Here is a 15,372-nt window from a genome sequence, read left to right as displayed (position 1 = left end):
CCCAACAGGATTCGACTTCTGTGCCGGGTTCAGCTCTGGTTGGTTCCAAAAATACCATCACAGGTCTCTTTATCCAAAGTTTAGCATCACAGGTGTGAGACGTCATCTTCCTCACCTCGTACCTACAAGATGCTTGGACACGTTTAGCTGGGACACCTTCTACACATTCCAATTTACCTAGATGTGCCCATTTCACTAACTGACCTCCTTCACAACTCATGCACTCAATCCTCTTAATATTTTTTGAATTTACATTTAAATGAGAGAAAGAAACTCCTGCAGAATCATTACATTCAAACAAGATTCTACAGTGTTTAACCAAATGACTGCAGGCTGAACAAAGTCTGGGCCCAGTCACTGATGACTTGCTTTGGCATATATTACATGCACAATTAACAAGAGGATTACGTTTTAATTTATGTGTCAGGGTTACTTCTGCACCATGTACAATAGTTCTGGATCTGTACACATTGTTACTATACATTTCTTTCTGCTCACACAAGGTCACTTTGTGAGTATTGCTTTGCATCCAGAATAAGGAAGAAGGCCAAAACTCACTGTTATTCATATTTTCTGGCATCCAATTACTGTTCTGCCTCACATCATCAGTTGGCAGACACAATGCAACTGAATCTGAATCAGTTGATGAACCATGAGCCTTAGCTACTGAGATCCTCCATGCAATGTTTTAGTGACCAGCCTAGCTGATTCAGCGTTACTTGCGACATCACAATGCATGTAATAGTCTTGATGGGCCACTTGCTTGGTGCACAATAAGACCAAATGATTGTTTAAGACAATAATTAAGGGAGAGTGTGTATCCATAGCAACACTAAATACACAGATTCTTCATGTCAGAACCACCTGGTGAACTACAGAGAGCTCTGTGCTTTTGATCTGTATCACGATATAAATGACACAGACCTCTGTTAAGGTACAATATGCATATGTGATGAATCATTACACCCCTGCCTATAAAGCAGATGAATCTCCTGTTAGTGCATTACTGGGTTATCCCTTAGGTACATCCCTTGGTTTCAGACAGAGTGACTCCCCTCTACTAGGTGAACCATTCACAGAATGGGATGTAATGAATCTCCTCCTAGCGGCTGATCAGTTAATAACACCGACATCAGCATGGGGCCCGTACTCGCATCACTACAGCGCTTGCTCTTGAATATAAGAGAAACATTAGCGTAGCACCTTCATGCTTGAGTCCATCTGCCCGTGTCTGTCACAAGCAGAGGAATTCCAGCAGTCTCACCCAGCTCACAGCAGAAGCAGCAGTTGTAGGTGTTGAACTAAGTTACAAGGGTCACGTTGAGCATTGCATTACTGACGGCTGGAGATGGGAGAACTTACAGTGAAATGAATGAATAAGCAGCTGCAAAGGTCACAGCACATTTGTGCCATGCAAGGAACATACAGACCCAGTGTTCTTGTGCTCCTAAACGCTGGAGGCATTGAGAAACGTGAACATGTGCTACTCTGGCTTCAACCAGTATTGGGACACACGAATACAGAAATACCGGGGTGGGACATCTGTTGGGCCATCGTGAGAGGATCTCACACAGAATGTCATTGACACGAGTGCGATAGAAAGTACGCTCTCAACCTGAACCGTTAGCCACTGAACGCTAATAAACATCCAGGTTTTGACTAGTAAGTGTGTGTATAAGTCAGTATAAGGCAATGGCAGCGAGTGCAGTTACAATGATTTTCGCAACGTGATTTTTGTTTAACCAGTTTATGAACCAGTATAATATTGATTATCGATTTTAGTGCTAGGGAAGCGGCGGGGACGCGCACGGCAGCTGTGCCCGTGTACGTGTTGGGGTCGCCTGGCGACGTGAGGGCAGAGCGAGGAGGAGCAGCCTCAGCACAGCCGGAAGCAGAAGAGACCCATCTGTACCCAAGACTCGCATTACTTCTCACTAAAACAAGATAAATAAGCACCGACCACAACACATAATACACTACAGTCGGATCAACTCAGCTGGTGTTACCGTATAACCGAGACACCGTATCAAATCGGAGGTTTAAAAAAGAAAATTAAAATTCAGCGAAAACGGAGCCGCAGGCGCCGGACGGGGGCGAAGGGGGCAGCGGGAGAGATTTTGTTTTCCCGGCTGCTTGGCCAAGGAAAGAAAGAAATACATAAACCCTGAGACGAAGGACTCGGAGGAGCTTGGGGACCCGTGATCTAACATATATCACCTGAGATACAGGACACAGAAGGAAGCCGAGTGGCTGGATTGGTTTTGTTTGTTTGTTTGTTTGTTTGTTTACACAGAGCTGGGGTTCATAACCCCCTTCTGGTTTATATTTCTTCACAGCAGCAGCACGTCGACAGTTCGGTTTCTGCTTCTGTTGTAAAGTCGGACCCTGGAGCAGCATTGCCATTTCTTTTTTCATGTTATTATCATTTCATTTTTTTAAAAATTATTCTGGCAATGACAGCAGCATTGCGGAATGAGTCAAGTTGAAACAAAGTGAGCTGCTTTTTTTCTGTTGGTGCTTCTGTTTCGCGTTGTGATTTTAAATTCTGACTATTCTTTTGTTTTAGAATTGCTTATTGTGGGTTGTAAATGTATTATTCACATTCTCTCCCCTCCCCCCTTCGATAACCCTTCCCCAATTTACCCCCACCACTGCGGCCCGATTTCCCGGTTCGGTTCGGTCCAGGACCCATAGGAGCACGCCGAGCCCCAACACGCCTTGTACTTCGAATCGACATCCCATAATTAACTCAAGAAGACACATTCGTTCCCCTCACGTTTGTTTCTTCGGATCTGTTCTATTCTGGGAGGCTTCGGATCGGGTACATTCAGACTTGGTCCGATTGAACCTGAGTTTGGGGATTAACCCGTTCTTAATACATCTTCTGGACCGGGGTTTTCTTTACCTGTTTGGGATTGATCGAGGTCCATTCCTCATTAAGACTGCTTTTCCCCAGCACTGCCACAAAATCAATTGGATTTCTGACTACTACTGTTCATCAGCGGATCTATTTGAGAAGTTGGTGGTCCAGTTCATTGACTCAGCTGGGAACCGGAGCCTGCACACAATAACAGTCCGAGGCATCTCCGCATCCGAGATTCCGACTGATTGCATTACTCGTGGTGGTGTCGACCCGGTTCGATTGTACTGCAGTATGGCTCAGCAGCAGATGCCGAGCTCGCAGAAGGCGCTGATGTTGGAGCTCAAGTCTCTGCAGGAGGAGCCGGTGGAGGGGTTCCGCATAACCCTAGTGGAGGAGTCCGATCTTTACAACTGGGAGGTGGCGATCTTTGGGCCCCCCAACACACTGTACGAGGGGGGCTACTTTAAGGTAAAACTACCCGCCATGGGGCCCTGATAAGGGAGGGAGGGACGGGTAAAAAGCATTCTAATAAGGAAAATGTCCTTTTTATGATCTCACAATGGTGATAATGTTATTACACGGTGAAGCTTGTTTTAGAATCAGGTCAGGGTGTAGACAATGTTGGCAGAAAGCTGTGCCACAGCAGTACCCATCCTATATTGCAGATCGGGCTTTGTGACAGGATCTCCTTTAGGATCCAGTGTTGCGCACAGTACTTCCCCCAGTCAGCACCTCTTGCCTGTCAGTTTGTAAACAAGGTTTGCTAGCTGAACCTGTGTGGTCAAAGTGAATACGTCCCCTCTGTCATCCCTGTCATTTATAATATTTGTTTACATGTAGAGGCTGTGTGGACCAGTGGTTAAAGAGAAGGGCTTGTAACCAGGAGGTCCCCGGTTCAAATCCCAGCTCACTCGCTGTGTGACCCTGAGCAAGACACTGACCCTCCTTGTGCTCAGAGAGATGTTGTTGTAGGTGACTCTGCAGCTGATTTATAGCTCACACACAGCCTAAGTGCACTTGGATAAAGGCGTCTGCTGAATAAACAGATAATACTGTGGAAGTGATACTACAGTACACAGTGTATTTAAGTATGTATTGCTTCATTGCCAATGCCCGGCCTGATGTGCAATATCCCCTGAACTTGGTTTAGCAGCTTTGGTTGGTGGTGGCAGTTTTATCATAGGATGCAGTACTTGTCAGAATGTGATAAAGGCACCAGCATTTGCAGTCTGCCCTTCATTGGGGTGTCCTGTAACACATGATGACTTTTGTACAGTACACTGTTAGTATTAGTTATTTCTTAGCAGAATATCACAATATAAAGTATCACTTTATAAATGATCACAGTACAGAAAATCACATTTCAGTTAAGAGCAGTTAAAGTACAGTACTTAGGGAATGCTTAAAGGGAATGTTAGCAATGAACAGTTTGAGGCGGGGGAAGCTGTTTGAAAGGCTACCAATTTTTAAGTGGTGGCTTAAAGTAATTATTTTTGAGCATGTTGTGTTAAAACAAACAATAAATAAATAATGGAATGGAGAAATATTGAGCAAAAAATCAAAGGAGGAGGAGAGGGGAGTGATTTCTTATCTGCTAGGAACATTAGGAAGGGAGTGAAACATTTCGGGAAGTGCATCAATGCGATGAACAAGCAGAGCGAGCTACACAGAGTTCGAACTGGGGGATTTAAGGGATAGGGATTTGATTGGGATGCGAGAAGAAAAGGTGTTGAGTAAGGTGTACTGTAGGATGTGTGCCTCAGAGAGATGAGAGGGGCGTTTTTCTAAGTGTCCATTGTGGTGCAGAGTGAGTGCTGGAAGCTGATGAAGCAGCTTTATAAGGAGCTCAGCTACTGGGCTGGAGTGTTTTGAGTGTTCATTGTGGTGCAGGGTGTACAATACCAAAGGTGGGATCTTGGATACAGTTTGAATAGTTCCAATCTGGAGTACTTTAGCAGAAGGCACAGCACTGTGTAATGCTGCTGAACATTCTTATTCTCCTTGTTTAAAGAAAAAAACATGAATTACGAGTCTTGGGTAAACCTTTCCCTTGTCTTCTAGAGCAAAACCCTCAAGGGCAGCAGAGAGTATAACAGAAAAAGCACTGCCTTCTTTTCCTGTCTTTGCCAGTCTTGTGTCTGTTCAAGATCACAGCAACAGGGAACAGAACAAGGGCTGCTGTTGCTCAGAGACATTCCCTGGATAGATACTTGTAATACATTTCAACAACAAATCACGCATGCACACACACACACACACACACACACACACAGCCACACGCACACTTGACACACACCACAGCCTTTTAAATTAAAGTTGCGGTGTGCTACCACCAAAGTGCACAAAAATAAAAACAATGTCTTACTCTTTACAGAAACAAAAAAGCTAGTATAGTGTGAACTTGTACATCATGAAAACACGTTTCCAAAAATCAATAAATCAATCCATAAATAATCCGGCAACTGCTTTTAGTTTTGAAGCTGTACCGTTGGAATGGAAATGGAAAGTTTTGGATTGAGGTTTTCCATCTAGAAGTCATCAGCACCGTGCACATGGGGTTTAATAATCACCTGTTAAGTAGGCGCTTTTAGCAGGGCTTGTCTTGCTGATACTATAGATAACCTGAATAAGCTCTATCTCAAAACTAGTTTATCCCGAACAGCATCCTGTATTTCCCTCACATGCCATGCTGGTTGGGGAGCAGTAACCTGGCCCCGAGGCGAGTGTGCTGCCCGGTGAGCCTGTCTGGTGCTCAGTAGGCACGCAGCGCTGTTGTTGGCAGCGGGCCTGGGCACTGTGTGATCGACAGGCCTGGTGAAGCTCAATTCAGCATGAAGTGTTTGTGACTGAGAGGCAGTGCTGGACAGAGAGGGGGGAGGGGGGTTTGGGTTATTCCTCACAGTAAATGGGGTAGGGCTGGGTTACAATTGCAATAACACTGGTAAAGCACTTCTGGTCAAATGAGCTCCACAAACTGTTTTGCTTTTGTTTCCTGTTTTTTCTTTAAAATCTGTTTCTTTAAAACAAAATTACAAATCAGGGCCCCAGACACAGTTGTTGTCTTTGGAGCCAGTGGCTCCTCGGCCAAATCCAATTGCTGGAGCCACTTGAAGAGCAAGCTAGTTGCTGTCATATTCAACTGCTTAAAATACAACAACTTGTTAAGACACTACAGTGATACTAAAACAGTAACGCAGTGTCTGTACTCATGTTTGTTGCCACACTGCTGAATGATGAATCTATGCAGCTGATGACTACAATGAACTCAGCATGTTTATATTTGAAATATTTTGTGAGCGTTGTGTCTGGAATTGTTGACGGCACCTCTAATTGTGTCCAGTACAAGTTGTAACATGGGAATAGCATGCTGCAGCCCCCGTGCTCAATGTCAGTGAAGTCCTGGTTTTACAGCGTGCAACACACACTGCTCTTAGGGTTACATGTTGCCATTTGTTTCTCAGTAAAAACAGGTTTAAATTGAGTTGGTTCTGCTATTTACGATATTAAATGTTTACACAACACTGTTGGTCACCGTCGCAACTGTTGTGTGAAACTGGGGTTCCCGTATTCTGTTGCTGTTAATGCAGCACCTCTCTGCTGACAAGCATATCCTGTTATTGTTATTTATTTCTTAGCAGACACCCTTGTCCAGGGTGTATATTTATTACCGTCCTTCTCACACTTCAGTTTATTAAACATGAGATGTATTTTTTCCACTTGCAAACAGACATCTTAGCACGTTCATCAATATTGACACAACAGAAAGGTAGCATTTTTCTGTTACAGGCACCAATGTGCCTAACCCCAAAAAACTGTTGACTTATATATATAGTTTTTTGTTGCATTTGCAACCATTTTATTCCCAGTCTGGAACCCTGCAAATTCGAGTCTTACACATGTGATACACAGCATGACTCTTATCAAGAACATGAAGGGAGTCCACACTGGATTTTAAACCGGCCAGAGTAGCTTGTATTTCACCGTCACCCTGATGAGATTATCAACTAAAAACCAGTCTCTGCTCAGCTTCCATTTCTCTCCGCTGCCAGCAGACTTGACAGAAACACCCTGAACACAGTGACTGGTAGGTGAGGCTAATAGATAATATTTATAGACACAAATGAATGCATGTTTATGTCTGCAGATCAAATTTTACTTCCTGTATCGAAATCATATGGTCGAGAAATATTTCGGTTCATCGTGTGGATCGATGAATCAGCACACCCCTAAAAGGGGGTGCAGTGTCAGGGCTGATCTGTGGAGAATGCATTTACTGTACTTTATCTGACTCAATTTATTGATATTCACATTGCCTAAAAGCAGAACAGCGGTCTCTGATCGTAGCACAGTGCATTACAGTTCACACAGGGAATGCAACAGTACATGAGAGCGTCAAAACACAATCCTAGGTTAGAATGAGGAACCGCACTGCCAGATTCTACACTTAAAAATCTACACATTTGGAAAGTGCCTTTTATCCTATGCATCCAAAATTCAAATGGGCGTGGATTACTATCAGTAGCACCCACTGAATTATAAATTGGTTCATCTAACTGTGTTGTTTACCAGCCTTCATGATGCAGGAGTGGAACAATTCATAGCCTTGGGATGCATGCTCCCCCTCCTCCCCTCCACACACACACACACACACACACTGCTGCCTGAAGAGGCACCTGCTTGGAAATGCAGGAGTGTTTACCACACTCCAGAAAGCCTCAGTAAAAACAGAAACTGAGTTGTTCAAGTAAAGGACTTCACTGCCAGGTTCTGTTCTCGTTTGTTATACAGAACTGATAGTTAATAATGTACATGTCAAATGTTGTTGTTTTCAGAGGCTCCCGGAGGACATGTCTTTCCTTCTCATGATTATATTTTTTTCCTTTGGTTGTGAACCCAGCCAGTCCCTCGGTGTAGAGCACAGTTAACCCTGCAGTGATTTTTTGGTTGCACACAAACACAAACCTCATAACACATGGGGCTAAATTCTAGCACACTTTTTTTTTTTTTTTTAGAAAGGAAAAACACACCCAATAAAGTTACCAAACCAGAAATAAACAGCAAAGACTTTTAATTGCAAAATTGTGCTTATGATAATTTGGAATAAATAGCTTTGAGAATCAGGCCTCTTGTCACTCTGCAAAATATTAGGGGTCTATTCAATTGAACCAAGTCATTGAAATCATTCAAACATGATCCCTTCTTGATGTTTTAGATTTGCAGGTAGCCTTGCATACACTTTGAGCAGTTCGATTTTATTTTTTGTAACCTTGATGTACAGAAAGTCCTTTTTGAATGGTCTGAACAGTGGAGGTATGTAGATCAGCTGTGCTTCCAAGCCAGCCTCCTAGAACACCATTTCATGATAGTCTATACTGTGTCATGTGTTGCTGGGCAGATTATTTGGTACAAGAAATAGTATCTAGTTGCTGTGTGTATAGATAGATTAATGGATGGATAGATAGAGATGTGTAATTATTAATTCGATCCTGTTGTTTGACTGACCTGGTTGCAGGGGTTGATCAGTTGTGAATATCATATCTCAGAGTGAATCATTGTACTACACTGTATCTGCTTTATTACAGTAATGTCAGGGCATAATAAATGAACAATGTCAGGTACATCCGTGTGTCTAAAACACCAAAGAACTGACTGCACCCTATACAAAGAAAATCAGAGAAAAAAACAAAGCACGGTAATGCAGTATTTGGCAATTTACAAAAAACATCATTCCAAAAACTGTTTTTTTTATATTACATTCCTCATAATTATATATATTACATTCCACATAACAAAAACTGTGATCTTGACCGAACAGAGAAACAAAGCGTTGATGACTGTAGAAAGCCTTTCCTTTGCAGGGGGTCAGCGTTAGTGAAGCGTCTCAATTGCTGATGGAAACGGACCGGACCGGACCTGCTTTTTAAATCTGAAGCAGCACTGGAGAATTTGAGCTCACTGTTTGGCAGCTTGTGTTGCATGCTCTTCCCAGTCTGGTTAAAAGGCTGAAGGCTGTTTTTTGACAGCCAGAAGTAACTAGGGCACCATGAGTGGCTGTGTTGATATTGGTATTTAGTTTTATAATATAGAAATCACACACACACACACACAGAGCTATTTTTCCACTTGCTAATTTAGAAAGTGCCTCAAGGATTCTGCCAATGTGGTAAATTGATGCAAAAACATTTTGTGATGTGTACTTTCTGGCAGACAAAGACTTTGTTTTTGTCCTTCGATGCATAGTCAGGTGTTTGTTCCCCAGTACTAACGCACAATGTACTTTTTTGCAGTTTGTATGTAAAATAAGTGCTCTGCTCAATTCAATACAACTCTATTTGTGTTCAGCACCGTGTCAGTTCTAAAAGAAGCATTATAACGTACTGTTGCCACACTAATGTGAGCAGCTTCTTAAACCGTATTAGAAACTTATCAAATTAAACAAGGAGGTGTTAAAAGGCAATGCTGTGGAGTACTCTGTGTTCAGCGGCTAATGCTTTGGAAACAAGAATACGTTCTGTAAGGCATGTAAGGCTCCACACAGTTTTAGGAGTGATTACATTTTATTAGGAATGGTTTGTTCAGATTGGTTTGCAGTGGCATCCAGTTTGCATGTTACACAACACAAGGAGAAACAATGTGCAGGGTTTCTGTTTTTTTGGGTCGGTATCCTAAACTGTGGTGCCACCTTGGCTCTGCTTTGTGTGTTCAGCGTTATGCAGTGAGTGGTAAACACTGCTGGAGCTGCAGGCTCTGAACTATAGCTCTGCCAGCCACGCTTCCTGCTGCCAACTTCACTGCCCGAATGTTTTAAACAACCACCGAAGCTGACACTCTTGGCATTTACTTGCATTTAGTTTCACAAGCAGAAAAAGCTTTTGCGCCAGTAAGCCGTTTTACTGTCTGGATCCAGTTTGCTTTATTTTGTCTTCACCTTTTGTTTTAACTTTTTATGCTTTTGTCCATTGCCTGAGGTTAAAAAACAAAAACAAAGCACAGGTGCTTGAAAATCTCCTGCTTGGGTTTGGTCTAGGGAAGGGTCTCTATACCGGTTTTTAGGTTTTCCATAGTTTAGGTACATTACGGTATTGATATCGTTCCTTTTATTCTACACCGCAGTTATTGTAAATTATACAACGGTTAATGCATTTTTAAACTTCAAACACGCATCTTCTAAATCAAGCGATGATCCTTGCAGCCTTAGCAAGGCTGAGTGATGCAGCGCTTCTTGTGAACTGATAATTTATTTTTTTGTAAGCCTTTATTTTATAGCTTGTATGATGTATTGTAACCATGATATTAAGGTTAGCACAGTATATTTTTTGTCATACCGTGCACATTCGATACCGTCCCATCCCTAGTTTGGTCTTTGTCAGTAACTGCAGGATGAGTAGTTATTTATCAAAAGGAAAGTGTGTTCATTGACTTGGAGGGTGAGCATTGTGTGAATGTCTCTCTTTGAGTAATTCATTCACCCCCGATTCGATTTCAGTTCCCAAACAAGGCTCTGAAATCCACTGCGCTATCAGATCAAGGTTTTAAAGATCCCATTTATTTTACTTGCATATCATTCATTTAGAACCTCAAGCACTAAAACCATAACGGCAAACGTTTTTGTCTGATCCCTGTGAGGAAAGAATTAGCCTAAATCCTGCTCCCTTTTGAGCCACTGCAGTTTTTAGTAGAGCTTATCTGGCTGTACCCAAGTGTGTTACTATATATTTAAGCACAGAAGAAAAGCCTGGAGTGGATCAAACTGCTGTGCAATGAGAGTCTTATTTCATTAGTTTATTTTTTTACTTTCTAATGTAGTTTTGTTTTGTATCTATTTATACATTTGTTTCCCAGAAGGTGAGAATGAGTTGAAGTTTCAAAGAGAATCTGGCTCGCGGTAGGCTCAGTTCTAATCGGATTCCCAGAGCTGACAGTCCTCCGGGCTCAGTTCTAATCGGATTCCCAGAGCTGACAGTCCTCCGGGCTCAGTTCTAATCGGATTCCCAGAGCTGACAGTCCTCCGGGCTCAGTTCTAATCGGATTCCCAGAGCTGACAGTCCTCCGGGCTCAGTTCTAATCGGATTCCCAGAGCTGACAGTCCTCCGGGCTCAGTTCTAATCAGATTCCCAGAGCTGACAGTCCTCCGGGCTCAGTTCTAATCGGATTCCCAGAGCTGACAGTCCTCCGGGCTCAGTTCTAATCAGATTCCCAGAGCTGACAGTCCTCCGGGCTCAGTTCTAATCGGATTCCCAGAGCTGACAGTCCTCCGGGCTCAGTTCTAATCGGATTCCCAGAGCTGACAGTCCTCCGGGCTCAGTTCTAATCGGATTCCCAGAGCTGACAGTCCTCCGGGCTCAGTTCTAATCGGATTCCCAGAGCTGACAGTCCTCCGGGCTCAGTTCTAATCGGATTCCCAGAGCTGACAGTCCTCCGGGCTCAGTTCTAATCGGATTCCCAGAGCTGACAGTCCTCCGGGCTCAGTTCTAATCGGATTCCCAGAGCTGACAGTCCTCCGGGCTCAGTTCTAATCGGATTCCCAGAGCTGACAGTCCTCCGGGCTCAGTTCTAATCGGATTCCCAGAGCTGACAGTCCTCCGGGCTCAGTTCTAGTCGGATTCCCAGAGCTGACAGTCCTCCGGGCTCAGTTCTAATCGGATTCCCAGAGCTGACAGTCCTCCATAGGGCCCGCTGCTGGTGAAAGAGAGATGGCTGGGTTCATGAGAGGGGAACAATCCAAACATTGTTTTTTTTTTATTCTAGCACGCTGCCAACTCATTATTTGTGTTTTATGATGTGATCGTGTTTGTCATGCCCCAAGGAAGGTATCAAAGCCAACATGCACCCTCCCAGTTTAGAACCGCTGGCTTTAGCTCAGATACGACCAAGTAGGGCATACTGTCAAAGTGATCCACTGCCAGCCTAGCATTCACACTGAGACACAGTGTACTGTACGCATTATAACAGTTTTAAGTTTCTGCACTACCATCAACAGAAAATGATTATTCCTGGCAGCTGCTGGGTTTCAGAACTACCTTCAGTTCAATTATTTCAGTGATCCAGGAGCCAGGGGTTCCAGCATTTTACAACTCTCATTAAAATAAACCTACAGGGCTAATGTGAGTTTCAAGCCCTGCTATAAGCTGTGGTGGAGACGCCCATACTTACATATGTGTCTGGACAGCGACTTATCCAATGACTTATCCAAAGATTTGCCTGAACTTGGTTGGGACATTCCTTAGCACACGTTATTAAGAGGAGATTTGTTTTACGAACATAAGGACAGTATGTCACTAAGATTTGTATTTGCATTTTGAGAATTACATTTCCAATTGATATTGATTACAGAAGTTGGAACCTGGACGTCTGTTTAATGTTCTGTATAATACATCCCGTGGATGTAGAGCAGAGGGGTGTACTGTTACAGTAGAATTTACACCAGTGGCAGGGGAGGTATTTACTGACACAGTGCAGGTTTTGACTTGATATCCTATGCAAAGCAATGCTGACCTAGGTTGTGAGAGATGATGATTATTATTATTATTATTGTTATTTCTTAGCAGACACCGTTATCCAGGGCAACTTACAGTTGTTACAAAATATCAGTGCAAAGTATCACATTACAGAATATCATTTTACAGGTAAGAGCAGTTATGAAGTACAATAAAATCAGTAGCAAATAAGATCAAATTCAAATAAGAGCAAAATAAATATACAGTGAATAATTGCATTTAAGAGCGAGTTCAACTAAGAGCAGTTAACTTATAGTAAAAATATTTGCTTATGCGAGTAAAAGCCAGTAAGAACACGTAGTAAGTACTATACATGGATGACAATGATTTCAAATAAGAGCAATTAAAAAAAAAAAAAAAAAAAAAAAAAAGTGAATACGGATACCTGTAAGAGTAAAGTCAAATACAAGATACAAGAAGTAGTTCTAATTAAGAGCAGTAGTAGAGTATGGCAAGGTTTGGAGCAGTTCAGTGCAAGTACAAGCTGATGCAAGTACTCGTACAATTGGGTGCTGTGTGGTCCAGTATAGTCGAGGTTTACAGATGCTGTCTGAACAGGTGTGTCTTGAGGAGGTGCCAGAAGGTGATCAGGGATTCTTCTTAGCGTGTGCTGTTCTTGCGCAGCCAAGCAACTGCTGAATCAACAGCTGTGTGTAAACCCGGGAAACTTGTCAGCGGGTAGTCCTCCACAACGTGAAGCATTGTCTGTTTCTGCCCACATGAGCAGAGTGGGCTGTCTACGAGGCCCCAGTCATAAAGACACGCTGCACACCGACCGTGATCAGTACGATAGCGATTGAGTAAAGTCCAATCTTGGCGTGGGCGGTCTGTTGGGTCGGCAATGAGGAATTGGTTGCGAGTGTCGCTCTGGAACCACTCCTCTTGCCACTGGGTTGTTGATGACCAGTCAGGGTCAGGAAGTGACAGCCAGACTGGACGTATAGATTCCAGACGCACCTTTGGTGGATGGAGGATAAAGTCATGCAATGGTAGTGCCTGGTTATCCTGGATCTTATTGACGATTTTGACCACTGCTTCCTTGCGCCGAATGTGTGGAGGTGTGATGTTGCTCAGCACCGGTAGCCACTGGACCGGAGTTGAGCGAAAAGTGCCGGAGATGGTCCGCATTGCAGAGTTCAGCTGAGTGTCAATTGAGCAGTCCTGATATCTGTGTGTAGTCGTTCAGACAAGGCTGGCAGAGGGTTTTGGATGAGAGGCAGGGAGGTCGGCCAGGAGGGCGTTACAGTAGTCAAGGCTGGAGAGAACCATGTCCTGAACTAGGAGTTGCGTGGAGTAGTTGGTGAGGAAGGGGAGAATTCTCTGTGTGTTGCTGAGGAAGAAGCGACAGGAGTGTGCCTGAGTAGTGATATGCAGAGAGTAGGAGAGGGAGGGGGTCACGGGTGACACAAGGTTATTGGTAGATGAGGAGGAAGAGAGATCAGCTGTGTGGGAGGATGAGGGGGGAAGAAAAGGTCTGACTTGAAGAGATTGAGCTTGAGATGATGCGAGTGCATCCAGGAGGAGATGGCTGAGAGACAGGTAGAGATACTGGAGGAAATGTCACCATCAGAGGGGGGAAAAGGTGAGGAAGATCTGGGCATCATCAGCATAGAAATGATATGAGAAGCCATGGGAGGAGATGAGGGGACCTAGGGAGCGGGTGTAGAGAGAAAACAGGAGAGGTCCTGGACTGAGCCTTTGAAGACGGCTGTCGAAACAGAGCAAGAGGCAGATGGTAAGCCATGCCAGGTCACCCAGCAAGTGCGATCAGCGAGGTAGGAGGAGAACCAAGCAGGAACAGTGCCGGAGAGTCCCAGGTCAGTGAGAGAGGACAGAAGTGTAGAGTGGTTGACTGTGTCAAAGGCTGCAGAGAGGTTGAGGACAATTAGACAGAGGAGAGGGAGGCAGCATGGGTAGAGAGTTAGTGACGGAGAGAAAAGCAGTTTCAGTGGAGTGTGCCAGGTGAAAACCAGATTTGAGGGGGTCGAGCAGTGAATTTGTTGACAGGAAAGTAGAGAGCTGATGATTTACTGCTCGCTCGAGGGTTTTAGAGAGGAATGGGAGAAGGAAGAGAGACCGGTAGTTCTGGAGGGATGAGAGATCAATGGAGGGTTTTTTAAGATGGGGTGATGAAGGCCTGTTTGAAGGCAGAAGGGAAACAGCCAGAGAGCAGAGAGGTGTTGAGAAGAGTGTAAATGAAAGGGAGTAGAGCAGGGTCAGCAGCCTGGAAGAGGCGAGTGGGGAGGGGGTCTAGAGCACACGTGGTGGGTTTATAGCTCTGGAGCAGGGAGCAAAGATTGGAGTCCGAGAGGAGCGAAAAAGAGGGTAGAACATTAGGGGTTGCAAAGGCTGATGGGGAGTGAGTGAGCAGAGGACAGGGGGTAGGTGGGGAAGCAGGAGAGCTATTTTGGAGGAGAAGGAGGCAGCAAACTCATGAGCTGAGATAGAGAAAGGTGGAAGAGGGGGGCTAAGGAAAGAGGAGAAGGTAGAGAAAAGTTTACAGATTGTTAGTGGAAGACTGAATTAGTTAGTGGAAGTAGGAGTTTTGGCGAGGTGAGTGTAGAAGAGAGGAGTGAACGATAGAGATCCAAGGCAGCGGGGAGATTTGCAAGTTCACAACCCCTCAGCTCCAAGCTAATGCCAGTGGAAGCACACATTGTTACTTTTTCCTCTAGATCAGTCCTCAGAGAATGCACAATTGAAGAAATAGCCAGTTTGGGTAGAACTATGTGTTACTTTAGCCTCACCAAAGTGGCCATAAGCAATGCTCGACTGCATGACAAATTCAACTTCAAAAACCTGCCAAAAATCCAAAATCCCTGTATACCAACATATTTTGCTTGAGGCTTGTAAATCTCATTAACGTCTGTCCAAAGTTATTACGGCCTAAACTTGGTACAAATAGCAAAAATTAAAATTTAAAGTGGTTTAATGACAGGTGCTGGGACTTGAAACCAAATGTTTTTCTTGGAAGACTAGTATCTAAGGGTCTTACAGCAATACTACATCCCC

The 15,372-nt window shown here is 44.0% G+C and overlaps 1 protein-coding gene across 1 annotated transcript in view; it reads left to right on the top strand.

Annotated features, from left to right (window-relative positions):
* The first annotated feature begins 1,676 nt into the window (after nt 1-1,676).
* LOC121307161 (ubiquitin-conjugating enzyme E2 R2) overlaps nt 1,677-15,372 on the top strand; it is a 33,384-nt gene continuing 19,688 nt past the window's right edge. Inside the window, exon 1 of the mRNA XM_041239300.1 lies at nt 1,677-3,331. Coding sequence (XP_041095234.1) covers nt 3,155-3,331 — 177 coding nt within the window. The 5' untranslated portion in view covers nt 1,677-3,154. The remainder of the gene's footprint in view (nt 3,332-15,372) is intronic.

Source organism: Polyodon spathula, chromosome 2 (assembly GCF_017654505.1).
Source record: "Polyodon spathula isolate WHYD16114869_AA chromosome 2, ASM1765450v1, whole genome shotgun sequence".
In the NCBI taxonomy this organism is placed as follows: Eukaryota; Metazoa; Chordata; class Actinopteri; order Acipenseriformes; family Polyodontidae; genus Polyodon; species Polyodon spathula.
The sequence above is the reverse complement of the archived record's forward strand: the minus strand, read 5'-3'. Positions and strand labels throughout refer to the sequence as shown.